At 37.4% G+C, this 27,674-nt stretch overlaps 2 protein-coding genes across 3 annotated transcripts in view; both read right to left on the bottom strand.

Moving 5' to 3' along the window:
- The window catches only part of LOC128613134 (up-regulator of cell proliferation-like), a 27,439-nt gene extending 11,650 nt beyond the window's left edge, over positions 1–15,789 (bottom strand). The window contains exon 1 of the mRNA XM_053633721.1: positions 15,490–15,789. The gene's annotated coding sequence lies outside the window, so the exon portion shown is untranslated. The remainder of the gene's footprint in view (positions 1–15,489) is intronic.
- Positions 5,846–27,674, bottom strand: LOC128613132 (up-regulator of cell proliferation-like). Of its 2 annotated transcripts, XM_053633713.1 has the most exons (6): positions 27,153–27,674; positions 26,872–27,063; positions 25,965–26,015; positions 13,253–13,309; positions 13,041–13,091; positions 5,846–11,773 (listed from the first exon to the last, which is right to left on the bottom strand). In XM_053633713.1, exons 5-6 carry the CDS (start codon positions 13,060–13,062, stop codon positions 7,104–7,106), a joined length of 4,692 nt encoding a protein of 1,563 aa, XP_053489688.1. In that variant the 5' UTR covers positions 13,063–13,091; positions 13,253–13,309; positions 25,965–26,015; positions 26,872–27,063; positions 27,153–27,674; the 3' UTR covers positions 5,846–7,103. The 2 variants fall into 2 exon arrangements, 1 of the variants encoding a protein (XP_053489688.1); XR_008386833.1 differs by lacking the exons at positions 5,846–11,773; positions 13,041–13,091; positions 13,253–13,309 and adding an exon at positions 16,434–16,522 and having other exon boundaries at positions 26,872–27,674.

The raw sequence follows: 27,674 nt of genomic DNA, 5'->3' as shown, positions 1-27,674 counted from the left end.
AGTTTCTATGACTGGTTTAGGTGTTCTTTAGTGTTTCAGTTACATGAACCTGGATACATAGCTGGGTCTTCTGTATAATGCACCAGACTCAGAAGATGTATGAAGATCCATATTGTTAGGAGATTTAACTTCTTGCTTAGGGCTAGCAAATGATTTAATTAAAACTCACAATGCCCGTGACAATTTACAACTTGGTTACAACTTGACCAAATCATTTAAAAAAGTATTTTGGACCAGCAAATTTATTTCCCTGTCACATCTATTGTTTATATATATATATATATATATATATATATATATATATATATATATATATATATATATATATATATATATATATATAACTGAACCCTGTCCAGGGTGTACCACGCCTTGTGCCCGATGCTCCCTGGGATAGGCTCCAGGCTCCCCCATGACCCTGAAAAGGAGTAAGCGGTTGAAGATGGATGGGTGAATGGATGGATCAATAACTGAAGCTAAAAATCACACCAAAGCATTTTGAATTATTTTATTAATATTTAAGAACCCTGTCAGCAGCAGGATATTTCAGTTTCACAAAATATTAAGTTCATCTCATTTCAGATCAAACTAGTCATGCAGTTAATTAGTGGAATGTTCAACTGTACGGGTACAGGTACATCTACTGAGTGTCATCTCATCACTCTTAGAAACAACAGCGCTTTACAATGATTAATTGTTTTTTAAAGTTGCAAAAGAATGCTGCCAGAGGTTACCTGACCAGATTCTACCTCATGGAATTTTACAGATTTCTGTTTTCATTTTCAAAACCTGCTTTACATTATGAAATATAATGATTTTATAATTACAAATGTACAAATCAAAGACAAAATCCTCATTCATTCATTCATCTTCAGTGAGCACTTGATCTTCATCAGTATTAAAGTGGATCCAGAGCTTATCCTGGACGGCAGGCAAGAATACACCCTGGATCAACCAGGGAACTTGTAGTTGGATCAAACCAGGGAACCTGGAGCTTTAAGGTGACAACACTACCTGGTGCACCAAAATGCCACCCAAGTTTACAATATTACAATACTTCTTACAATTGCTCTAAATGTTTGTAGCATTTTCTCTTTTTTCTTTTTAAGCATTTTTTCATTTCTATCTCATGAAAATTCACAGGTTTTTTTTTTCTCCATTGGAAACTTTCGCATAATGACAAACAAACATCCCAATATTGTATTTCCCAATTTGTTATCAGAATCGTTTTTTATATTGTTTTTCAAAGTTTATAAAACAAAATGTCATGAAAGTAAGAACCTGAAAGTGTGAACACCTCTGTCATGAAGACGTTCATGTGGCAGAAAACCTATTAACTGCTACAAAGTGCTGACACTGGAGACTCCTTTCATAAATGTTAAACAAACCTCCCCTTACAGAAAACATCACCATTTCACCAGTTACACATTTTAGCTTGTTAAGTAACAATACATTTTTAATCCATTTATTTATAGCCTTGGATTAAATTAGACCATACAAGTCCCTGAGATTTAGCTGCTACTATAGAATCTATAGCACATTAAATAGAACAAGCATGTTATTATAAACCCTACAAAAACCTTTATTGATGTTATATAAAATGAATCCACACATTCTGACCAATGAGAGACTTTAACAGTGATGTAGTATATAATGTTTAATGTTAAATTTGAAGCTATTTCATAATATCATTGAAGTTATACCTCTGATTTCAAATACAGTCTTATCACCAACCAAATGTGCATGCTTAATTCAGGGTTATGTAGAATGTAGTCTTTGAGTACACTGTCCTAAATGTATTCATAGCATACTTAGTTAAAATAATAATAAATGAAAAAATACATATTCAATATACACTTGAATACATTTAGTAAAGCCACATGTGAAACACCAGTTAAGTCTCACTGATTTTCAGTTTTATGGGCATGGGTGGTTCTAGACCAGGTACACAGTGGGGATCTGTCCAGTCTTGGACACTAATATTATAACTGCCTTATATTACTAAAACTATTTCCGTGACTACTGACATAATAAATATGACATTAATCGGACATTACACTGTTTCATTTAATTACACTTCAAAACTTTAACACAAATAAGAGGATAAGAAAACAACACTACCATATCATGTGTTCCTGATCAAAGATTTTTTTTAGTGCTAATAAAAGTAACGTGCTGTGGAAGCAGAGGCATGGTGCTGCTGTGTGTTCATTTCAGAATGAAGGGTGGGGTCAGAGAAAGTGTGTGGTAAGTGCAGAATTTGGCGAATGAACGTGCTGTGTTTCAGTGAACGACAGCACGGATATAGACAGGAGAGACTATGGGATGGAATTAGTCTCAAAATGATTAACAAAGGCATGCACATCTATGCATGAACTTGATAAATGTTGCAAATGCATCTTACTATCCACAAATAAATGTCTTATAATTTGTGTCTGCGAAATTCAGAATTAAATGAATGTGCAACGATTTGTACAAATAGAGACATATTTGTGAATACAAATGTTGGGACAGTATGGAAAATGAGAAAAAAAAAGAGACATGTGAAAATCAAATTCACCCTGTACTATATTGAAAATACATTATTTGATGTTTTACTTTAATTTTGTTTATTTTTGAAAATATACACTCATTTCAAATCTGAAGACTGTAACACAGTCCAAAAAATTTGGGACAGTCGACTGTTCACCGCTGTGTAACATCAGCTTTTCTTTTAATAACACTTATTAAGTGTTTGGGCGCTGAGTGAAGACACCAGTTGGTTAAGTTTAGCAAGCGGAATTTTCCCCCATTTTATCCATTATGCATTTCTTCAGCTGCACAACTGTACATGGCCTTTGTTTCCTTATTTTGCACTTCATAACATGCCACATATTCTTAATCAGAGACAGGTCAAGACTGCAGGCAGGCCATGCTAGCACCTGCACCATACAATTTTGAAACTGGAGAAGTCATTATAAATAAATTTTCTGTTGAATTTGGGGAAACCACTTGAAGCATTCATTGTGTTGAACTATTTCAATTGCTTTTGTTTGATTTGTTCATTGCAAACAGCTGAAAGTCTGTAAATTTTGACAATAAACCTGATTTGCAATGGGGGTTGAATAATTTTGATTGAAACTGTATACCTTTTGCAGCAGTAAAAGACTGGTGTAATTATTTACTTTCTCACATTTGAAGCTCATGCAGATAATATTACTAGAATAGCCTTTTTCATCTCAGAAATAGCTAAGCTAATAAGTTGCTAAGATAAGAAATTATGCAGAAAAACTAGTTTATGCTTTTGTCACCTCTAGGTTGGATTACTGTAATGCCTTTCTGTGTGGATGTTTCAGTAGGTGCATAAACAAGTTCCGGTTAGTCCAGAATTCAGCAACCAATCCTACTAGTCCAACTAGTCCTTACTAGAACCAGAAGATTGCGCCACATCACCCCTATCTTATTCACACTGCATTGGTTCCCAGTAAAATTTTGCATTGATTATAAAATACTACTATTGAATATATATATATATATATATATATATATATATATATATATATATATATATATATATATATATATATATATATAGGCAAATAACCTCCAATGTCTCCTGCTAACAACACAGATAGGGTATTTTCATTCAGTCATTCAATGTAATGCATTTTCTTGCATTACAAGTCTTCTATGGACCTAAAGGCCTGTGTGTAACTTTGTTTAATTGACGCATAAAGAACGTACATTGCACTCAAAAAAGATAGGCTTTCTAAAGAATTAATGGTTATAGGTTTATTAATGATTTATACTAAGAACAAAGCCTTACCTGTATGGTTCTACAAAGGAACTATAGGTGTTCCTCCAAAGGGCCATGAACAACTGAGTGAAACCTGAGTAAAACTTTTTTTTGTAAACTTTGTCACTTTGAAAATAACCAAAACATTTTTGAATTTCCACACAAACACACCTTAAACCTGTGTGAGAGGTAAGGAGAGGCAGTACTGTCTGTGATTGCATTTGACCTTCAGTCATTCAGCCTTAACCCAGTCCACAATAAACAATTAAGGCATTCATTCCTAAAACACACACAGACACATGTTCTGTCAACAGAACAAACCCTGTTATACACAAAAGTTGTGTGTTTTGTGTGTCCTTACTTATTATAAACCATAATATTAATTTTGTATTAGTTTTATCTTGTAATAGTTCAGAATTCTGACCAAGCTTTTGCACAGGAAGCATCTGTCTATCCTTGCCTTTTATCTTTTTATCCTCAATGCCTCTAATCACATAAAGTTTATACATCCTTAATGATCAATTTTGAGAAACCTTCAAGGCAAGGCTGTTCCATTTATGTAACAGTTCCATTTAATTTACATTTACTTGGGCTTCAAAACTTTAAACACAAATGAGAAAATAAGAAAAATAAACCAACATTTGACAGTAATGTCTCTTCAGTTGCTGATCAGGAATAAAACATGACAGGCTGAGCTGTTATAGCAACACATGGAATATATACACAAACAGATGAAAAGACTCAGATTGGCCTGCCACACAATTTGTTGTTATGTACATGTTATGTAACCTTTTTTTAGGTCTCGTAATTCTCCTGCTTCATAATCTCTTCCATATAAATATTTTAAGCATTTATGTATTCTTATGCCAGTCATTATAAGACATTATACTTGGCGTAAAACATGCTAAATGCATTTGTAATGTATTATGTACAGAATACTCATCTGATGAAATCTTTTTGTTCAGTGTCCTGTCTAATGCTTCGACCCACATAATGTCCTTTGTCTTGTGTGTCATGTTATTTGCATTAACACTTGTTATGTGTTTACAACTGAGGCTAGCTAAACCGTTTTGTTGTACTGTATACGCATGTCCAACCGCATTTCCGAAAAACTTGGGACAGTATGGAAAATGCTCATTAATACGAAGAGGAGTGAATTGTAAATGAACTTTGACTTGTTTCTAAACAAAAAATGTATAAAGGCGAGGAATTTGATGTTTTACCTAATCAACTGCATAGTTTCTTTTAAGGTAAATGTTTATTTTGTTCATGTTTATTTTCATTTTGAAATTGACCTCCTGGGGAAAACTAAGGCTGCTGCTGGAAGTGGTATTAGTGAGGCCAGCAGGGGGCACTCATCCTGTGGTTTGTGTGGGTCCTAATGCCCCAGTATAGAGACTGGGACACTATAATGTAAAATCAGCACCATCTTTAAGAAGAGACGTTAAACCGAGGTCCTGACTCTCTGTGGTTATTAAAAATCCCCATTGGCCTTTATCTATCATGGTTCCCTAATAATCTCCATCCCTGAATTAGCTGCATCACTCTCCTCTCCACTAATAGCTGGTGTGGGGTGGATGTTCTGGTGCACTATGGCTGCAGTCGTATCATCCAGGTGGATGTTACACACTGGTGGTGGATAATGGGAATGAGTGTCTGTATGTGTATGTGCATGCCTGTGTGTTTTTGTGTTTGTGAGAGTGAGCATGGCCATGCATGCATGTTTGTATTGAAGGGATATTCTATATGCTTGTAGTTATTCATATCAAAGGTGGTGGAAAGGGAAAGAAGGAGATGGGGAAGGGAGGGAGAGAGAGAAAGAGGGAGAGAGCGGGAAGGGGAGAAAGAGAAAGACATCTAAGAAATGATTTAAGTAACAGGACTGTACGCTGAGATTAACCTTCTCAGTCATGATTACAATATCATCAAATATACAGAAAACAAACTGAGAGAACTTACTTTTGGTCTTCCCATGGCCTTCAGAAGATCCAGATGATACAACGTCCTGGTGAACATGTGCCTTGTTCCAAAATTTTTTGGGGTAGGGTGGGGTGGGAAGTGGGAGGTTGGGTGTTTTAAGGTAACAGGACTGAGTTAAATCCCAAGGACACGACTAAAATGTGTATTCTAATTAAAATATTATGGATTTCTTATGAAAAAAATATTTAAACTGTAGATGAGATATGAACACAACAATGCAAAAAAGCCTTTCTGAAGGATTTTAATCATTATATTTAATAGTAAAGTGTAGTGTTAGAGAGTGTGGACAGGTAACAAATTTTATCAGTATTCTAGGTAGTTCTATTCATCCATCCATCCATCTTCTATACCGCTTATCCTTTTCAGGGTCATGGGGAACCTGGAGCCTATACCAGGGAGCATTGGGCACAAGGTGAGTTAAACCACAATCACATACACATTCACACACCCATTCATACACTACGGACACTTTAGACACGCCAATCAGCCTACCATGCATGTCTTTGGACTGGGGGAGGAAACCGGAGTACCCGGAGGAAACCCCCGCAGCACGGGGAGAACATGCAAACTCCACACACACAGGGCCACGGTGGGATGGTGGGCGAGTGTGCTTACCACTAAACTTGCTTGATAAGATGTTTTTTTCAGTTAATTTTTATACATATTTATATACATAATGTACTGAGGACAGAAATGGCACCCATTCAGTGCAATGGCTCATATGTATGTATGATTGTAGAAGTGTTAAATTGAATAAATATGAGAAATTATTAGTTTATTGTATTATGTATTCGTTTATTTGTAAATCACACTGAATAAAATTTGTCCTTGCAACCAATTTGGATTGACAGATTGATATATTTATGGTATGAATTGTTTATTCAGTTTATGAATATACTCATACATTCATACAATATGTTCTGAATAATGCATTCATTTGAATTTCAGAAAGTAATTAATAAACATAACTGTAACATTTATAACAAAGATTTGTAACAATTGTAACCAAGTGATTAATAAACATAATTGTAACATTTGTATTAACATCACAAACACAGAAATAATCCAATCACCAAAATGTGATAACAATCCTACCTACACTTTTTAAAAATGTTTATCATTGTAGACATACAGATATAATGTTTAAAAGAAACCATTTAAATCCCCGAAAATCACTTTTAGTAAAATTTATTCTATATTTAGATAATAGTAAGTCAGTAGAAGCTCAGTTGTCAGACATAACTAGTGCTCCAGTTCCTGATTCACCTGAGTGATAACATTAGTGATGGAACTGTGAGTGAAGAGTTGTCCACTTCACAAATCGCAGAGGTAATTTGCTGTTCATCCATTATTGAATATTAAACACACTCTTCAAGCTAAGAAAAGCCTGATCTTTAGTGATTGTCTTCCATTCATCTGGACACACAGCTGGATGTGATTCATACATTTCAGCAAATTGCGTATTGAATGTCACCAGCACATACTTCCAGTAATCTGAGGCCTGTATAGACATGTCAGGTGCGATATGCCAGTCTGGGTAGTAGGTCTGGTAGTCTTTGTATGGATGAGGTTCGAAATTTGTTTCATGATTTAGAAATCCCCCATTGCCATGTACACTAGATGTACAAATATCTTCAGAAAGAATATTAGTCACTATTTTACTGTAGGCACTAAGTCCTTTTGGTCTGTGCACAGCTGCAAAGTGTAGCTGATGTTCCTTTCCTCCTGCCTCACATGGTGTTCTGCAAAAGGGACACTGCACTCCACAACCAAACACCCTCTTGAAAAGCTCGTCTTGGGGTTTTACTGCCACATTTTTCAGTGTTTCAATTATATCATTTGACCCTGATATCTCCTTTGATATTTGCTGTTTCAGGTCATCAATACATTCATAGAGACTTTTGGTGAATGGTTCACAACAGCTTGTGTTCTGAAACAGGACCCTCTCCACTGTGCTCATGGATATTGAGATGGCATCGCTCAAAGCTTTGCAAAGGTTCTGGATCAGAATTGTGGTACCTTCTGCATTATTGGGCAAAGGAAACCCATTGGCTTCCAGCTTACAAGTTTCCACTGCTTCTGTGATCTTTTTAATTATAATGTCTAGCTTCTTCTTTTTTAATTTTTGTAAACATATGCCATTGGAGAAGCATTCAATGGTTTTGTTATATATCCATTTTCTTACATAATTCTTATAATACAAAATGTAGTTTGTAAAATCTTCAAAGTTAGAGTTTTCCAGTAGTTCCTTCAGGATGGTGTACTGAAACAGCGTTCGTGAACTATACTCAGTAGACTTATACTCCAAAACTGCATCAACAACGTCAGGTCCGAGGGACTGGTCGATGTACTCAGTCACTGCTGGTTTGAGACAGAGCTGAGTGAAGTCTTGTGCTTTCCTCTGGCACTGGTCCCTCTTTCTGTACAAATCAATGAAATCAGAGAGATACTGCCTCTTAAATTTCTGTACATGATTTAATGGATCTTGCTCAGTGTTATACTTCCTGTGCATCTCAAGGAATTTCCGAGAGGCAATGCCACAAATGTGCAATTTCAGGTCAAATTCAAATATGGTATTGAATTTGGAGCCTGCTTTATTAAGGTGTTCATCAATTTTATCAAGCACATCTTTTGTAAATGTCTCTTGGTAATCACTTTTGGATTGTGTGAACTGTTCAATCATCCTTCTACAACTGTTAATGACATCAACTGCAACAATCTGTAGGTCTTGTTTTAGACTTTTTTTCATAAGAATATTTTTTACTTTTTCAAAATTTTTCCCCAAGTTTAAATGTTTTGTCTTGGCCTTGAAATCTTCTTGCCCATATTGTGACAAACTCTTAACGTTCTGCAAATCCTCCATGACATGGCGATTTCCTAAACTTGCTCGCAGTTGCTTCAAAACATCAGCAGGAACATCCTTTTCTTTTAGACCAGTGATGTTTGCCACTTCTCTATTCCACATTCTCTCAAAATCAGCTGTGAGGTCCTCATCAGACACCGCATCATTACGATCTTTGTAATTCTGAAGTAATTGCCGAACTTGACACTCAATCATAGCAGCTTGCTTATTTTGTATCTCTTCTACTTTCTCCGTGTTTCTCCTCTTCTCAGCAGCAGCTTCTAATTTCTTTCTCACTTCATGCTTCATGTCAGTCTCCAGAGATTTAATACTATTGGTAAAATCAGCTTTGTACTTTTCCACTAAATGCACATTACAGTCTTTCCTTTTGTAGTAGACTTTCAATTTCTCAGTAATTTCTTTTGTTTGAACTGCAATCTCCTTATGTGAATTATTTTGAAGTGCCTCAACAACCTCATCAATACTGCTGCTTTCAGCGTTAGATATTTGAACTTCTGCACTAGCAAACAAAGCGAGGATATGTCTTCTGAAAGACCACTCCCATTCAGAAAACACTCTGCAAAGGTTATCATAGGCATGGGCCACTAGAGTGTTTCTGAAACTAAATATAAAGTTCTCAAACTTCACTGCCTTCCACAAGCTACTAATCCACTGCAGGAACTCTGGGATCTGGGAGGGTTGTTCATCTTTTCTCACTTTAAGCATCTCCAAGAGTTTTTTCTTAAAATGCAAAACAGCTACACTGTAGCCTGTATTAATTGGTGCCATTGGTGGTGTGCCATGCCATAGGCCTGGTATATACCAGTTATTCTTTTCCACATCATAATCCAAGACATCTGTGAATTTCTTCACATTAGGCTGCTTTTCCATTTCAGCTGCAATCACTGTCATCTCGTTGAGTTGGTCCAGGAGCTTTTTTCGGTCTGTCATGTTTTTGTCATATGCAGATACACCAGCAACATTTTGGTGGACAAAGTGGCAGACTGTTTTTTTACCAACTTCCTTCATCCGTAAAAAAGCATGAACTGCTATCTGCAAGATGTCCTTCATCTCTGTGGAATTCTCCATTGCTACATTGATGATGGTTACATCACTCAGACCAATCACAAATGTGGCCAATTCATTGTCATGTTCATAACTGTCATCCAGTTGTGCCAGTGCTGGTGATTTCAAACCCTCTGTATCAATCAGAAGGACAAAGTCACAAAGTAACTCCTCCTTCAAGTCTTTACCCACAGGAAGGAAAATCATGAATGCTCCACGTGTGCATCGTCCACTGCTCACTGCAAACTGAACTCCAAACATAGTGTTGAGTAGTGTTGATTTACCTGTACTCTGAACCCCTAACACAGTGATAACCAGCAAACGGCTCTTCTGGCCAACCATCCTGTGAAGCTCCATGAGAACATCACTCACCCATTTCTCTGGGATATTTGATGCATCTCCATCAAGTAGTTCAAGAGGAAACCCAGCTAGAAGCATTTTGGCAGCCAGAGTAGGGAGACTGCTTATTCTGTCAGACTTTTTAGTTGAACCAAATGAAGCAACCTCATAGATTTGTCCCATTTCTCTCATGTAGTGCTCTATTCCAAGAGAACAATCAAGAAGCTCCTGGTCTATTCGAACTATACCATCTCTGTCCTTTTGTTGTTCACACTTTGAATATTCTTTCCGTAGGTTTGACATGTCTTTGCGCGATCGCATGTCCAGTTTTAGTCCCAGCCATCTGAGAAAAAAGGCTCGCTCAATGTCATCAGAGTTTGATAATGCCTTTATTAAGATGTCCATTGTTTCTGTCAATTTATAGTTGCTTTGTTTCTTCCAAATGTCATCTTTGTCTTTTTGAAGTTTGACCTTATACTCCTCCAAAGTCAACCCTCCTGGTTGTTGTAATCGGCATTGCTCTTTTTCTATCTGAGCCAGTCTTTTCCAATTTTCACCTTGCAGTGGCAGCCGTGTCTTTTTATATTCCACTATTTGACGAACTCCAATACTTTTCATAATTTTCTCTGCTCTTTCCTCTGCTGATCCACAGGCTCTGTTTTCACATTCATCAATGCAAAGACCTAATTCCTGAGCAGTTCTCTTCATACTCTCAATTTCTGTGATTGATGATCTGTGATTCTCACTTAGCACTTTGTTAATGGCAGAACTGATCATATTTGAGAAATTAGCCATATTCACTGTTTGGCTTTTCACAATGGTGTGATTTTTTTCCAATTTCAGAGTATCAACTGCTGCTTTGATAGATGACTTCACATTCTGGCTCATATTTTTCTGAGCATTAACCACAAGAAAGACATTGGTTTTCATTCCTTGTAAAGAGGCAAACAACCTGTGTTCCATTTCTTCAACACTGTCTAGGAACACAAAGACAGCTGTTGACACCTGAGCAAGGAAACTGAATTGTGTTTCAAATGTGCAAACATCTCCTCTTAAATTAGCAATAGCCACTGGTTCAGGAAATACATCGATGCTATTGTTTCCACACGGCAGATTCCAGCATATTTCAACCAGCCCATTACTGATTACCCTTCGAGCAGATCCTCCAATCATTTCTCGATGTGAAAAGAAGTCATGGTGCTGCTGTGACTTATTGAGCACTTGGTTCAAAATCTGTGACTTGGACAAACTGCAGTTGCTTAGCCTCACAAACGATATCAAGGGAATTTTTGCATGAACAACACTGTCTTCAACAAACCCTTTAGATTCTGACATTGAATGGGGACGCCATTCTTTCAGGATACCTCTAAGAGCCCATAACATAAGAGTGCTTTGATTATGTACTCCTTGAGGTAACAGAAAGGGTACTGCAAACTGGCACATTGACATTTTAAGTGCCATTTCTTGCTGAAGGAAACTGTCTGCACAGACAAAGAGGGCAGTGTGGAGATCTAGAAGATTTGGGGTAGCGTCAAAGCTCCACTCAGCAAACAAGTCATCTGTTTTATTATTTTCACCAGGTACACATAAAGATCTTGAATTTGAATTAACCATCAGTAATTTGCGTAGGAAAGCCCATGGTAAGGCTTGTAGTGAGTGAACCTCTTCATCAGATACACTGGCACTGTTGATCTCCAGCAAAGACCTCTGAGTCAGCTTGTTTGGGTAGTACTTTTCAAGTCCCAGTTTTTTCAAAAATTCACGAAAATCATCTGAAAGTAGAGATCATTTTATATCAATGTTATTATCACTATTATTTTAGAAACTATGCCCCACCCTAGAAAAAAAATCTAAATTCAGATCTCCTTATGATCGCTAAAGTCTCATTTAGACAGCAATGAGACCAAATCAAAATGAAACAGTGAACTCTGCCCAATTCTCCTGTCTCTCTTTTTCTCCTGAGACAAAAGCCTCAAATACATTTCTTCTTGAGTTTCAGTAGAGATCTCAACAAAGTAACATTCTGTCTTCAAATCCAGTAAATTTGTCAAGTTCATTCAAATATGCTGCCAGGTTTATGATAAACTTACTAATGTATATTTAGAGAGATGTACTGTTTACTTGTGATATAATATAATGTCTTATTATATTAATTAGAGATGTCCACTGTTGTATTTACAATAGGACAATCTGAGTGCTTTTAGAAAAGCGATCTAGTGTACTTATATGTGACATGTCATTAGAGGTTATTTGTTAGCATACTTGAAGAGAAATTCACTTGGTGGCAAATAGTCTATATTCCAACTATTATTTTAGTTTTAGATGTAATTATATGGGTATTCTAAATACTCAGGTCTACCTATTTATTGTACACATTATATATGTTTCATGTTTTAATTCAGTAATATTATTCTGATCATTTTTGTAACATGAATAAAAAAAATATGGAATTATATTATAAATGAATGTAATTCCACTTTTATTTAAACTTCATAAATAATCATTTTAACTTAATTTTATTTGGCAGTCAATTCTTAATAACCTAAAAAAGACATAGTACATGAGCTAGTGAACAAAAGATAGAACATTTTTTAATCTATTGTCTCAAACCCAAATGTAACCCAAGTGTATAGCAAAAAAAAATGAAGAAGAAAAATTAGCCAAGTTACAGGATGCCAAATAACTAGAATTAATCAAACCAATAATGAACTTATTTTGAGCAAGAATTATTTCTTTACACCACTGAATAAATCCAAATGCAATATAATGTGATACGTTTACATTTATATTTACGGCATTTGGCAGATAGATGTTTTCAACTAATATATATATATATATATATATATATATATATATATATATATATATATATATATATATATATATATATATATATAGTATATGAGGTGTACATGAGGTATATAAGGTGCATATACCATGCACCTTATATTCCATTAGTTTACTTTTCCCAAACTAAATTGAGAAGTTTCTCTTTTTCCCTTTTCATACATTATTGTGACCACGTCAGTATTTACTCACCTTTGAGCTGCTTTAACTCCATTTGTGCGGATCCTGAGCCACAGTCTTTTACTAAAGAAACATGTTTAATTAGACACAGGTAATTTGCTTGCAGTTACAAAGTATTATTAATCAAAGTATATTAGCATAGTATGAAATTAATTTAAAAAAAAACATGCATAAATATTAGAACAAACATTTAATCCTCTAAAATGCTAGTGTGTAGTTCATACTTTCATCTGTGTTTCTTCACCATAGGTTTGTTGGTAATTACATATTTTCAGAAATACCTGGAGAAATACAGAACATGATTTGATGCATTAAATGTTATGTAAAGGTGTGTAATCAGTGCGTGAATCATACATTGTCTGGGAAAATTAAAAAAAAGCTGACCCCCCCTGAAAGAGAGCTAAAGCATTACACTATTTAGTGTGACATTTCGAAATAGAAGTCACTTACTGCTATTATAATAGGAAAAACACCACCACAGCTCTGTTTATGACACTGTAAATTTGTAAAACACCCAACTGAACAATGTAATTCCATATTTGGATAAACACACCTGAACAAGCTAACCAAGGTCTTCAGGATTACTAGCAGAGTTTGGAGGTTTGAGCTGAAGTCTGCAGATTTGAAAACCCCTGTGATAGTTCATGCTTTACTGCTGCTAGTATTATATGTAGTAATATTTTAGACCTCATTGACAAGCATAAGCTATTGTATGCCAATCATAATTACTGTGAACTACTGTTCATTTTTATTATTTGTTATGCTTATATTACATTTGTTCATTTCTCAAAATGCATGAATAAAGTATGTTTTTCCCCAGATTTCCACTAGCCCTAGCTCTGTAACCAGTGTAATCTCAAACTCAAAATTTTAACTTTAGAGGTTGCTACTATAGAGGACTTATTTCTGTGAAAATTTCAGGTTCGTATCTGGTCCCCCACCAGAGATATTCAACCCAAAACATAGGGGAATTTTTTAAATGGCACTTTCTCACCCACATGAAAAAAAAAAGAGAAATCTCAAAACTGAAATGTTCTGCAAGCACACTATACTTACCTAGGTAACCTCAAAACAATTAAGGCTAAGACTCAAACCCTTCCCATTATAAATGTACCCTAAATGTGGAACAATGTGAGCAATCTTGAGCATTACTGTACATTTGGACTTAAGTTCTAAGATTAAGGAACAAGAATGTGTAAAATGTTTATATATGTACATGTACCTTGTAGTTTGTTTTAGAGATTAGTTTTTGTTCCAAGGAGCTTGAAACATGCGGCGCCGAGATATTGAGGTTTCTGTAAACAGCTGTATAACCAAAATTTGTTGTGTGCCATGACACAAAGATGGCATATTACAGGGGCAGAAAACCAGAGCTTAGCCTCCACTCCTTCTGGACACAGGGTCTAGTTTATGCTTTTGTCCCCTCTAGTTTGGATTGTTGTAATGCCTTGCTGTCTGGATGTTCCAGCAGGTGGAGAAACAAGCTCTGATTAGTCCAGAATGCGGCAACCAGAGTCCTTACTAGAACCAGAAGATTTGACTACATCATCCCGATCTTATGCACACTGCATTTGCTCCCAGTAAAATGTTGCATTGATTATAAAATACTACTATTCTATTTTACCCCCATCCACCCAAGATCCTTCCACACTTAACACTGCTTATCTCCACAGTACACACCTGTGGATGAGTAATGGCTCATAATCTCACTATATTGTGTCACCCAGAAGAGGATGGGTTCCCTTTTGAGTCTGGTTCCTCTAAAGATTTCTTCCTTATGCCAGCTGTTTTCCTCATTATGGGAATTTAAATCTATATCTGGACTTCTGTAAAACTGCTTTGTGAAAATGCCCATTGTTAAACGAACTACATAAATATAATTAAAAATTAGATTAAATAGACAGCAGACCAGCATACCTCATGAGACTACTCGACTCTAAAGGACAGGGTTTATGCATGCTGTATGTCATACACTGGGAGGGGTACCATACAGAGGAATGCACCTGGATCACTGCTGAGGCAATACTACTCTTCATATACTACTCCTCATATAGAATACTTCTAATCATGAACTTCCACTGAAAACAGACACAGTAGTAGACCCCATCGGAGACAGATTGCACAGCTTTGGGAACTGGACAATGTGGGAGGTAAGATCTTCCCCTCCCCACCAGCAATTACCATAATATAATTTCATTATCAGACCAGGTTCCTGAACAAGCTAAGAAAAATATCTTTTCAAAAATATGTAGGCAAATAACCTCCAATGTCTCCGACACAAAATCTCATAAATTTTTATTTCCTCTCTTTTCTTGCAAACAACACAGACGTGTATGTTCTGTAAAACACCCATTAAACCTTGTAGATGGAACAGTAAAATCAAATGTTTATAGCTGACAACAAAATAAGGACAAAAATAATCGTGTAGTGTAGAAAATTATGAAGTGTTATATTTGCTTACCAAATGGACTCCCAGCTGAGACAAGTGCTCAGGGTGATGTCTGTGCAGCTGGTTATGATCAGAATTTATAACCCCAAAGTGAAAGCAGATTAACTTGCTCTTACAGGTAATGCATGTGAGAAACACCTTCTTCTGGGGATAGTATGATTTCTTGGAAATTACTTTCTGTTTCCTTTGTGTGTTAGAACATGATGTGCCAAGACAATTCAAAACAGGGAAAGGTAAAGAAAAATATATAAAAAATTAACATTTCTACAAACAGAACTGAATTTTTCTAAGATTCTCAAATTTTTTTTTCTTAAAATAAGAAAAGAAGTGGGAAAAATTTTATATTCAACATGGAATTCACACTTTTCTGCTTTGACATATAGGTGATTGTCCATGAGTCTCTGAAGCACTTGTTTCACATGGGTAACATGAATTTCTTGGAATGAAGAGTAAATCAAAATGTCATCAATGTAGGCATACATTTTGAATACCAGTAATCATAATGTACGAGACCCCAGCATGTCTCATACACTAGTACACGTAATTCCAGAGGTTGTACTAAAGGCCATTTTCCACTCATCCCTTTCTCGGATGTGGATGAGATTATAGGTACGGCACTTGTCTAATTTCGTGAAGATTCAGGCTTCTCTGAGCTGTTTGAGGGCCGATGGGACTAAAGGTAATGGGTAGCGATATTTGGTAGTGATTTGGTTCAGCCCTCAATAATCAGGGCCTGAGACCTCTTCCTTTCTTTTCCACAAAGAAGAAGCTGGCAGATGCTAGTGATGTGGAGGGATGGATGTACCCCTGAGCTAGGGTGATGTAGACCTGCATGGCTTGACTTTCAGTGATGTTGAGGGGGTAAATGTGACTGTGAGGGGTCATGGTCCCAGGAATGAGGTCAATGCTTCAGTCGTAGGGCCAGTGAGGAAGCAGGCCAAAGGCTTTCATTTTGCTGAACACTTCACAAAAGTTTTGATACCCCAGAGGGATAGTCACATGGCATGATGAGTCAGGGCTTTCAATGGAGGTAGATGCAGTTTCACTGAGGGGAAATGAAAACAGAAACTGAGACATTGCATTGACTCAGTAACATACCAAGCGTTTTCATAGAACAGGTGCTTTACATTTAGCGATGCCCACAAACTCCATAAAAGGTAGAGCTCATAGAGCGCTAAAAAAAGCAAACTGATAATTATACAGTGCCTCTTAAGCATGCCATAGGCTAAATATTCAAGTAATGCAGCTCAGCCACTGCAACTTTTTGACTAGTAAAGACACATATTAGCTCTTCCTGCTTTTTTTTTTTAACGCAGCGTTTCTTTTGTCCAAGATTTGAAGCCAATCAGTTAAAGATTACATTAGTCAGTCTCCTTACACATACATTCACAAAACTCAAGAGCTCTTCAAATATACAAATGTTTTTCCAAACTAACTGGTCAGGGCTTTTGTGGAACCAGACCCTTTTCCATTAAAGATTCACCTGAGCAATAAAATGAGTCCTGAGTTTCTAGTTGTTGTATATCAATGATAGACTCTGTGTCCTCTTCATAAATGGTGATACTTTTTGTTTTTTTATGTAGCATAAGCTGTGATATTTTGTCAATATTGTCTCATGTAATATTGAAGGCATATAGTAGACTAATGAGAGCCTTTTCTTTGAATATGACTGGTTTAGGTGTTCTTTAGTGTTTCAGTTAAATGAACCTGGATACATAGCTGGGTCTTCTGTATAATGCACCAGACTCAGAAGATGTATGAAGATCCATATTGTTTGGAGATTTAACTTCTTGCTTAGGGCTAGCAAATGATTTAATTAAAACTCACAATGCCCATGACAATTTACAACTTGGTTACAACTTGACCAAATCATTTAAAAAAGTATTTGGACCAGCAAATTTATTTCCCTGTCACATCTATTGTTATATATATATATATATATATATATATATATATATATATATATATATATATATATATATATATATATATATATCAATAACTGAACCCTGTCCAGGCTGTACCATGCCTTGTGCCCGATGCTCCCTGGGATAGGCTCCAGGCTCCCCCATGACCCTGAAATGGAGTAAGCAGTTGGAGATGGATGGATGGATGGATCAATAACTGAAGCTAAAAATCACACCAATGCATTTTGAATTATTTTATTAATATTTAAGAACCCTGTCAGCAGCAGGATGTTTCAGTTTCACAAAATCTAAAGTTCATCTCATTTCAGATCAAACTAGTCATGCAGTTAATTAGTGGAATGTCCAACCATATGGGTACAGGTACATCTACTGAGTGTCATCTCATCACTCTTAGAAACAACATCGCTTCACAATGATTAATTGTTTTTTAAAGTTGCAAAAGAATGCTGCCAAAGGTTACCTGACCAGATTCCACCTCATGGAATTTTACAGATTTCTGTTTTCATTTTCAAAACCTCCTTTACATAATGAAATATAATGATTTTATAATTACAAATGTACAAATCAAAGACAAAATCCACATTCATTCATTCATCTTCAGTGAGCACTTGATCCTCATCAGGGTTAAAGTGGATCCAGAGCTTATCCTGGACGGCAGGCAAGAATACACCCTGGATCAACCAGGGAGCTTGTAGTTGGATCAAACCAGGGAACCTGGAGCTTTAAGGTGACAACACTACCTGGTGCACCAACATGCCACCCATGTTTACAATATTACAATACTTCTTACAATTGCTCTAAACGTTTGTAGCATTTTCTCTTTTTTCTTTTTAAGCATTTTTTCATGAAAATTCACAGGAATCTTTTTTTTTTTTCCCATTGGAAACTTTCGCATAATGACAAACAAACATCCCAATATTGTATTTCCCAATTTGTTATCAGAATAATTTTTTATATTGTTTTTCAAAGTTTATAAGACAAAATGTCATGAAAGTAAGAACCTGAAAGTGTGAACACCTCTGTCATGAAGACGTTCATGTGGCAGAAAACCTACTAACTGCTACAAAGTGCTGACACTGGAGACTCCTTTCATAAATGTTAAACAAACCTCCCCTTACAGAAAACATCACTGTTTCACCAATTACACATTTTAGCTTGTTAAGTAACAATACATTTTTAATCCATTTATTTATAGCCTTGGATTAAATTAGGCCATACATGTCCCTGAGATTTAGCTGCTACTATAGAATCTATAGCACATTAAATAGAACAAGCATGTTATTATAAACCCTACAAAAACCTTTATTGATGTTATATAAAATGAATCCACACATTCTGACCAATGAGAGACTTTAACAGTGATGTAGTATATAATGTTTAATGTTAAATTTGAAGCTATTTCATAATATCAGTGAAGTTATACCTCTGATTTCAAATACAGTCTTATCACCAACCAAATGTGCATGTTTAATTCAGGGTTATGTAGAATGTAGTCTTTGAGTACACTGTCCTAAATGCGTTCGTAGCATACTTAGTTAAAATAAAAAATTATATATTCAATATACACTTGAATACATTTAGTAAAGCCACATGTGAAACACCAGTTAAGTCTCACTGATTTTCAGTTTTATGGGCATGGGTCGTTCTAGACCAGGTACACAGTGGGGATCTGTCCAGTCTTGGACACTAATATTATAACTGCCTTATATTACTAAAACTATTTCTGTGACTACTGACATAATAAATATGACATTAATCGGACATTACACTGTTTCATTTAATTACGCTTCAAAACTTTAACACAAATAAGAGGATAAGAAAATAACACTACCATATCATGTGTTCCTGATCAAAGATTTTTTTTAGTGCTAATAAAAGTAACGTGCTGTGGAAGCAGAGGCATGGTGCTGCTGTGTGTTCATTTCAGAATGAAGGGTGGGGTCAGAGAAAGTGAGTGGTATGTGCAGAATTTGGCGAATGAACGTGCTGTGTTTCAGTGAACGACACACTTATAGACAGGAGAGACTATGGGATGGAATTAGTCTCAAAATGATTAACAAAGGCATGCACATCTATGCATGAACTTGATAAATGTTGCAAATGTATCTTACTATCCACAAATATATGTCTTATAATTTGTGTCTGCGAAATTCAGAATTAAATGAATGTGCAACGATTTGTACAAATAGAGACATATTTGTGAATACAAATGTTGGGACAGTATGGAAAATGAGAAAAAAAAAGAGACATGTGAAAATCAAATTCACCCTGTACTATATTGAAAATACATTATTTGATGTTTTACTTTAATTTTGTTTATTTTTGAAAATATACACTCATTTCAAATCTGAAGACTGTAACACAGTCCAAAAAATTTGGGACAGTGTCGACTGTTCACCGCTGTGTAACATCAGCTTTTCTTTTCATAACACTTATTAAGTGTTTGGGAGCTGAGTGAAAACACCAGTTGGTTAAGTTTAGCAAGCGGAATTTTCCCTCATTTTATCCATTATGCATTTCTTCAGCTGCACAACTGTACAGGGCCTTTGTTTCCTTATTTTGCACTTCATAACATGCCACATATTCTTAATCAGAGACAGGTCAAGAGTGCAGGCAGGCCATGCTAGCACCTGCACCATACAATTTTGAAACTATAGAAATCATTATAAATAAATTTTCTGTTGAATTTGGGGAAACCACTTGAAGCATTCATTGTGTTGAACTATTTCAATTGCTTTTGTTTGATTTGTTCATTGCAAACAGCTGAAAGTCTGTAAATTTTGACAATAAACCTGATTTGCAATGGGGGTTGAATAATTTTGATTGAAACTATATACCTTTTGCAGCAGTAAAAGACTGGTCTAATTATTTACTTTCTCACATTTGAAGCTCATGTAGATAATATTACTAGAATAGCCTTTTTCATCTCAGAAATAGCTAAGCTAATAAGTTGCTAAGATAAGAAATTATGCAGAAAAACTAGTTTATGCTTTTGTCACCTCTAGGTTGGATTACTGTAATGCCTTTCTGTGTGGATGTTTCAGTAGGTGCATAAACAAGTTCCAGTTAGTCCAGAATTCAGCAACCAATCCTACTAGTCCAACTAGTCCTTACTAGAACCAGAAGATTGCGCCACATCACCCCTATCTTATTCACACTGCATTGGTTCCCAGTAAAATGTTGCACTGATTATAAAATACTACTATTGAATTTTACCTCCATCCCTCCCACACACTTCACGCTTAAAGTTAAAACTCTAATGAAATCAGAAATGACATTGAGGCTCATACTCAAGCACACACCTGTAGATGGGCAATGACTCATAATCTCATTATCTGGTGTCACCCAGAAGAGGATGGGTTCCCATTTGATTCTGGTTCCTCTAATGTCAGTTTTCCTCATTAGGGAAATTTAAATCTATATCTGGACTTCTGTAAAACTGCTTTGAGAAAATGTCCATTGTTAAAAGAACTATATACTGTAAATACAACTCAATTTAATTAAAAACTGTGTTAAATAGACAGCAAACCAGCATACCTCATAAGACTACTTGACTCTAAAGGACAGGGATTATGCATGCTGTACCTCTTACAATGGGAGGAGTACCATCTGGAGGAATGCACCTGGATCACTGCTGAGGAAATACTACTCCTATTTCTAATCATGAACTTCCACTGAAAACATCAGTGCAATTACGCATGCAACCCTGTTCCCTGGGAAGAGAACGAGACATTGAGTTAGCTGAATGCTGTGGGAAGCGTCCTCGCGCGTGACTGGTATCCGAAGCTTGTGTAACAACATGCCTATTTATAGGCCTGCCGTGATCAGGTGGGAATGAGAATACCCACACTGTCATACTGAGGGTACAGCCTGTTCAAAAAGATCTGAGCCTGAGTGTCACTGCAAGAACTCAAGGCTGGGCCGGAATGTATATCTAGGCTGTAAAATCGAATGAGTGTGTGCGGCGTAGACCACCCCGCCGCAGCACACACATCCTGTAAGGATAGCCCTTAGGACAAAGCCTTCGAGAAGGAGACCCCCTTAATGGAATGAGCCCTTATGCCCAGAGGTGTAGTGAGACTGCATGCCTCATAAGCGATAGAGATAGATTCCACTATCCAATTAGAGATGCGCTGTTGCCGCCAAAGCCGACCAGCAGCTGCTCCGACTTATGCCTTTGGCCGGAGTGGTGGACGTAAGTACAGAGAACCCTTACTGGACACAGTCAGTGCAATTTCCCTTGTTCCAGTATGAGGAACAGAGGAAGGCAGAAAGCCTGCAGCACTACTGACTGGGCAGCAGATATAAGCACTTTAGGAATATAATCCGGCCTAGGATACAGCATGGCCTTGGCTCATCCAGAGGTAAAGTCAAGGCAGGAAGGGGCAACAGAGAGAGCTTGTAGATCTCCTACTCACTTGAGAGAGGTCAGGGCCAGCAGAAGAGCTACCTTTAGAGTCAGAAGCTTCTCAGAGGCTGACTCAAATGCTCAAGTGCAGCACCTGACACACCTTCCAGGACCACAGAAAGGTCCCAGGAAGGTATGTGTGGTCTGCAGATGTGCCTCAGCCGCCTGACACCACGCATATCCCTCGAAGATAGAGGATATTGCTCAACAGAGGCTCCATCAATAGGGGCATAACTGGCCGAAATGGCAGCCACGTAAACCCTGATTGTAGGAGGAGCCCACCCCGATGAGAAACATCCTTGCAAGAACTCCAGGGCTGTAGCTATTGCGCAGTTCACTGGGTATAGTTGACGTTCCTCGCACCACACGACAAAAAGTTCGTCGTGGCTGGTGCTGTAGCATTCTAAATGGTCTCCGCAACCTCAGTTGTGCGACCAGAATCTATGAGCTGGTGCCCCTCAGGAACCAGACCCACAGTTTCCATAGTTCTGGCCAAGGGTGATAACTATGGATAACTGGCTTGAGACAGTAGATCCCTGCAGAGGGGAATCTCTGAAGGAGTGCTGTCTAGCAGGGATAAGGTCTCTGAGAACCATACTCAAGCTGGCCAATAAGGTGCTACTAGCAGCAGACGTAGACCATCTTGGCGAACTCTTGCTAGAACTTGTGGGAGCAGAGTGATCGGGGGAAAGCATAGAGATGTGACCTCGGCCACATGTGCACCATGGCGTCCAGCCCTAATGGTGCGGGAGGAGTGAGGGTGAACCACAGCGGGCAGTGTATTGTCTCCTCGGAGGTGAACACATCCACTCCTGCTTGGCCAAACCTCTGCCATATGGACTCCACCACTTGTGGATGGAGCCACCAATCCCTGGGCCTTAGCCCCTGCCTCAACAGGATGTCTGCCCTCATTCCAGTTGCCCAGAATGCACATTGCACTCACTGACAAAACTTTCCCTCTGTCCAGAGAAGAATTAGTTGCCTGAACAGGGGGCGCAAACATAATCCTCCCAGGTGGTCGATATATGAGGCCACTGCTGTGTTGTCTGTAAACACATGGTGACCTCTCAATTGAGGAAGAAAGAATTTCAGTGCTAGAAATATGTCCCGCATTTCTAGGCAATTTATATATCACTCCAGATGAGGGCCGCTCCAGCCCATGAGGGCGGTGTCTGTCATTACCATCTTGCGATAAGGAGACACCCCTAGAGTGTGACCCAAGGCTTGAAACCGGGGGCGCTTCCAAATTCTCAGAGCACGTAGGCATCGCTGTGGGACACTGATTACTCTCAGAGGTTTCATCCTCGGAAAACCCCCCGACTTTTCAGCCACCACTGAAACGGTGCAATAGGCCCAATGGTATGATGTTGGCTGCTGCTGCCATAAGGCCCAACAGTCTCTCGTAGAGAATGAATGGAATGCCCAGACCCAGCTTTATCTTGCTCAATGTTGATAGGATCGATCGTATGCATGTTGGGATAGAAATGCCCTCATCATTGTAGAATCCCATATAAACCCTAGAAAAGTTATCTTCTGCACTGGAGAAAGCATACTTTTCTTGAGGTTCAACCTGAGATCCAAGCTCCTCATGTGGGCAAGAACAACATCTCGATGTTGAAGTGCCAGTTCCCTGGATCGCACTAGAATTAATCAGTTGTCCAGGTAGTTTAGTTCACGGATGCCCTGGAGTCACAAGGGAGCCAGAGCAGCATCCATGCACTTTGTGAATGTGCAAAGGGATAAAGCTAACCCGAAGGGAAGAACCAGATATTGGTATGCATTGTCTCCAAATGCAACCTTCCTGTGAGTGGGCGATATTCCTATGTGGAAATATGCATCTTTCATATCTATCGTCACAAACCAGTCCTCGAATTGAATCTGTGGCATGATAAGTTCGAGTGTCAGCATCTTGAACCTGTATGTCCAAAGAGTATGGTTCAGATGATGCAGATCTAAAATTGGCCACATACCACCTGTTAGAGCCATTTTGCCATTTTTTATTGTAGAGTTGGAATTTGGGGTTGTTTGGTGTGGCAACGAGCTAGGGTAATCTATTATTTGGGATTGTGTTATGTTTTGTTGGGTTTTGGTGGTGTTTGCTCCGTGGTCATGGGTCACGTGTGGTGCGGGAGGAGTATATATGATGTAGGTTAACTTTCTGACAGGGTGGACGGAAATGGAGAGCTGGGAAACACACCTTTTTTGACCACTCTCCTCCACACCAATTCAGAACAAGTAATTTCGCATTAAGTTTAATAGCAAGGTTTAATTTCAACAAGTTTTCATTCATCATTTTGTTTCTGTGAAGAAAATAAAGGATTTTATATCCACAGTATGCGAGGAGAGTGCGTTAATCAAACCAGGCTCCCATGTTTCCCTGGCATCGAACAAATCGCCAACATACCACCATCTTTTTTGCGGACCAGGAAATAACGGCTGTAAAACCCTCCCTCCCTTAGGGAACTTTGCGAAATGTTCTATGGCCCCTTTGTACAAAAGGGATCTTACTTCCTGTGCTAATGTTGGGCTCTGCTCTGTGCTGACTACTGTGGTGAGCACACCTCTGAACCAGGGTGGGGTCGAGCTCTGAACTGGACCTGGTAAACCTTTTCTATGGTAGACAGAACCCATGGAGACACATTTGGCAGTAGTTTACACGCTGCCAGATGGTCTATCAGTGACGTTAGCTTTTCAACATTCTGTTGGAGGGAAAGCATCATATTTTCGAGCCCCTGTGACAGCTTGCTGAGCAGAGAAAGCTGAAAACTTGGAATATCCCTATAGTAGCACTAGGGGCTATCTACCCTAACAACCTCATGTCCCCTGATACGTCCCTCCGTGGCCCATCAGGGCTGTTACGTCCTTGCCTGTGGCCGCCGGTCCCCCTGGCTCACCGCGGGGGGAAGCAGGCTGCCACACTCGCCTCCAGTGCCTCCCTCGTACTAGAGCTGGCCCGGGCTCCACTCAAGGATTCCCAGGCGAACTCGACACGATGGGGAAGGAACTGGCTGAACACCGCCGTTTGATGTATTGCCTCGCAAAACCAGTCTGCAATGGCATTAACTGCACCGCCAAACCGCCAGATTTTTTTCTAAAACGCAATAAAAACCAAAATCTGTGATTTGTCAAGTCTCTTGAAACTTTAATATATTGACAAAAGTATAAATAAACTTTTTTTGAGTGTGTTGAAGGCATTAAATTCTAAATTTGTTTATATTTACAAAGTACTTTTAAGTTGGTCAGTGAAAACATTGAATATCTTTTCTTTGTTCCTTTGTCAGTTGATTAAAGTTTCAAGAGACACATTGTTGTTTTTATTGCATTTTAAAACAAATCTCAACTTCTATGAAAATTTAGATTGTAATTAGAGATCTCCACTTTTGTATTTACAATAGGACAATCTAAGTACTTCAAGAAAAGTAGACCAGAGTCTACTTATATGTGAACATTGATTAGTATACTTGAAAAGAAATTCACTAGGTGGCAAGTATTCTATGTTCCAACTATTATTTTAGTTTTACAGAACCCTAAATACTCAGGTCTACATATTTAGTATTCTAAATACTCAGGTCTACTTATTTATTGTACATTTTAGGTGTGTTTCATGTTTTAATTTAGTAATACTATTCTAATCATTTATAGTAGAGGTAAAATAACATGAATAAAAATATCATGGAATTAAAAAATGAATGTAATTCCACTTTTACTTCATCATTTGAACTTGATTTTACTTGGCAGACACTACTTAATAACCTAAAAAAATGACCCAGTACATAAGCTAGTGAACAAAAGATGGAAAAGTTCCCAGGTGATTTTTTTAAATCTATTGTCTTAAACCCAAATGCCTTCAGTGTATAGCAAAAAAATAAATGAAGAAGAAGAATTGGCCAAGTTCAAGGATGCCAGATAACTAGAATTAATCGAGCCAAATATTTAACTTATTTAGAGAAATAATTCTTAACAACACTGTGAATAAATCCAAATGCAATATAATGCTATAATAAATAGATTGATGTTTTCAACTATTTTTATTTCTTTACCATGTGCCTTATATTCCATCAGTTTACTTCTCCAAAACTAAACTAAATTTAGAAGAAGTTTCTCTTTTTCCCTTTTCATGCATTATTCTGTCCACCTCAGTATTTACTCACCGTTGAGCTGCCTTAACTCCATTTGTGCTGATACTGAGCCACAGTCTTTTACTAAAGGAAACATGTTTAATTAGACACAGGTAGTTGGCTTGCAGTTACAAAGTATTATTAATCAAAGCAAAGTATAGTAGCATAGTATGTAATTAATCAAAAACAAACATGCATAAATATTTGAACAAACATTTAATTTAATTACAGATTTTCAGAAATACCTGTAGAGAGAAATACAGAACATGATTTGATGCATTAATGTTATGTAAAGCTGTGTAATCAGTGTGTGAATTATACACTGACTTTTAGGGGGGGTTAGCTTTTTTCGGTTTGCCTAGACTAACTAGTTCCTGTAATGCAGATGCGTGAATCAGTCCACATGTCATTAATGCTTTTCTTATACTGTTTATAAAACATATACTCAGTGGTTCAGTTCCTGCAGTTATATCTTTAAATCACACATTAAATTCCGAATTCTGGAGCTAAACTAAACCTTTACAGGAGAGGCTCAAACTTAATGTACATCCTCTGTTAAATTAATGAGTCTACAATTAAATTCATGTAAGTTTTAAGATGCTTCTAGCCTTGTAATTAATGACAATTGGTCACTTTTGGATCTAGATGTTTCTAGAGCTTTCATATCATTTTCAGCCAGATAAAATATTTTATGAAAAATATATTTTAAAATATATGTAGGCAAATAACCTCCAATGTCTCCTGCTAACAACACAGATAGGGTATTTTCATTCAGTCATTCAATGTAATGCATTTTCATTCAATGCAATTTTCCAGTTCTGTAAAAACACCCATTAAACCTTGCAAATGGAACAGTAAAAGCCAAGGTTTGTAGCGGACAACAAAATAACAAAAAATACAATTGTAGTGTAGAAAATTATGAAGTGTCCGAATTGCTTACCAAATGTACTTTAAGCTAGGACAAGTGCTCATGGTGATGTCTGTGCTGTTTCTGTTGCAGCTGGTTATGATCAGAATTTATACTCCAAAACTGAAAGCAGATGATCATACTCTTACAGGAAATATGCTCTGGGGGTAGTATGAAAATGCATGTGTAAATCTCTTAAATCAGCAGGAATTTCATCCCAGTCATCTGATGAACAAAACAAAAACCACAATGGTATTGCACATTATATTTTACAAGCTATTACTACTACATTTGAGAATTTCAATTAAACTTACCAGCTTAAAATTTGATACTTGGTTATATGCTGTCTCAATATGTCTATGTCCAAGAGGTTTGACAAGATATATTGTAAACAAAAAAAATAAATAAATAAAAAAATAAAAAAATTTGCTGCCTCCACAGTCAAATTATCTCTAAATGTTAGATGGCATGTTGGTGCATCAAAGGTTGTTGGTAATCTGGCAGATGATCTTTATTTTCCTCCACTTTTTGCATTACACATGTGCATGTAAACCACCTTACCTCTATAGCAGTGTTTGAATCTGCTCTGTTGACTAAAACTGGGGGGAAATGAAAACAGTAAATACAGATTTAGATCCGGATCCTAATATAAATACAGAGCTGCCGTTTCCCGCAATATTAAAAGTGTCTGGTTTCCATTCCCCGCGATGTACCTGAGCGTCGCACACCTGCCTCACACTGACGTCACCAGCGGGTCCAAATCGCTTCGTCGTGTTTTAGCTCCATCTGGCGGGCACATGTGGTAACACAGGGGTGTGAAGTGAATAAGCCTTAGT

The sequence above is a fragment of the Ictalurus furcatus genome, chromosome 9 (genome assembly GCF_023375685.1).
Source record: "Ictalurus furcatus strain D&B chromosome 9, Billie_1.0, whole genome shotgun sequence".
Taxonomy (NCBI): domain Eukaryota; kingdom Metazoa; phylum Chordata; class Actinopteri; order Siluriformes; family Ictaluridae; genus Ictalurus; species Ictalurus furcatus.
This window is presented reverse-complemented; position numbering and strand designations above follow the sequence as displayed.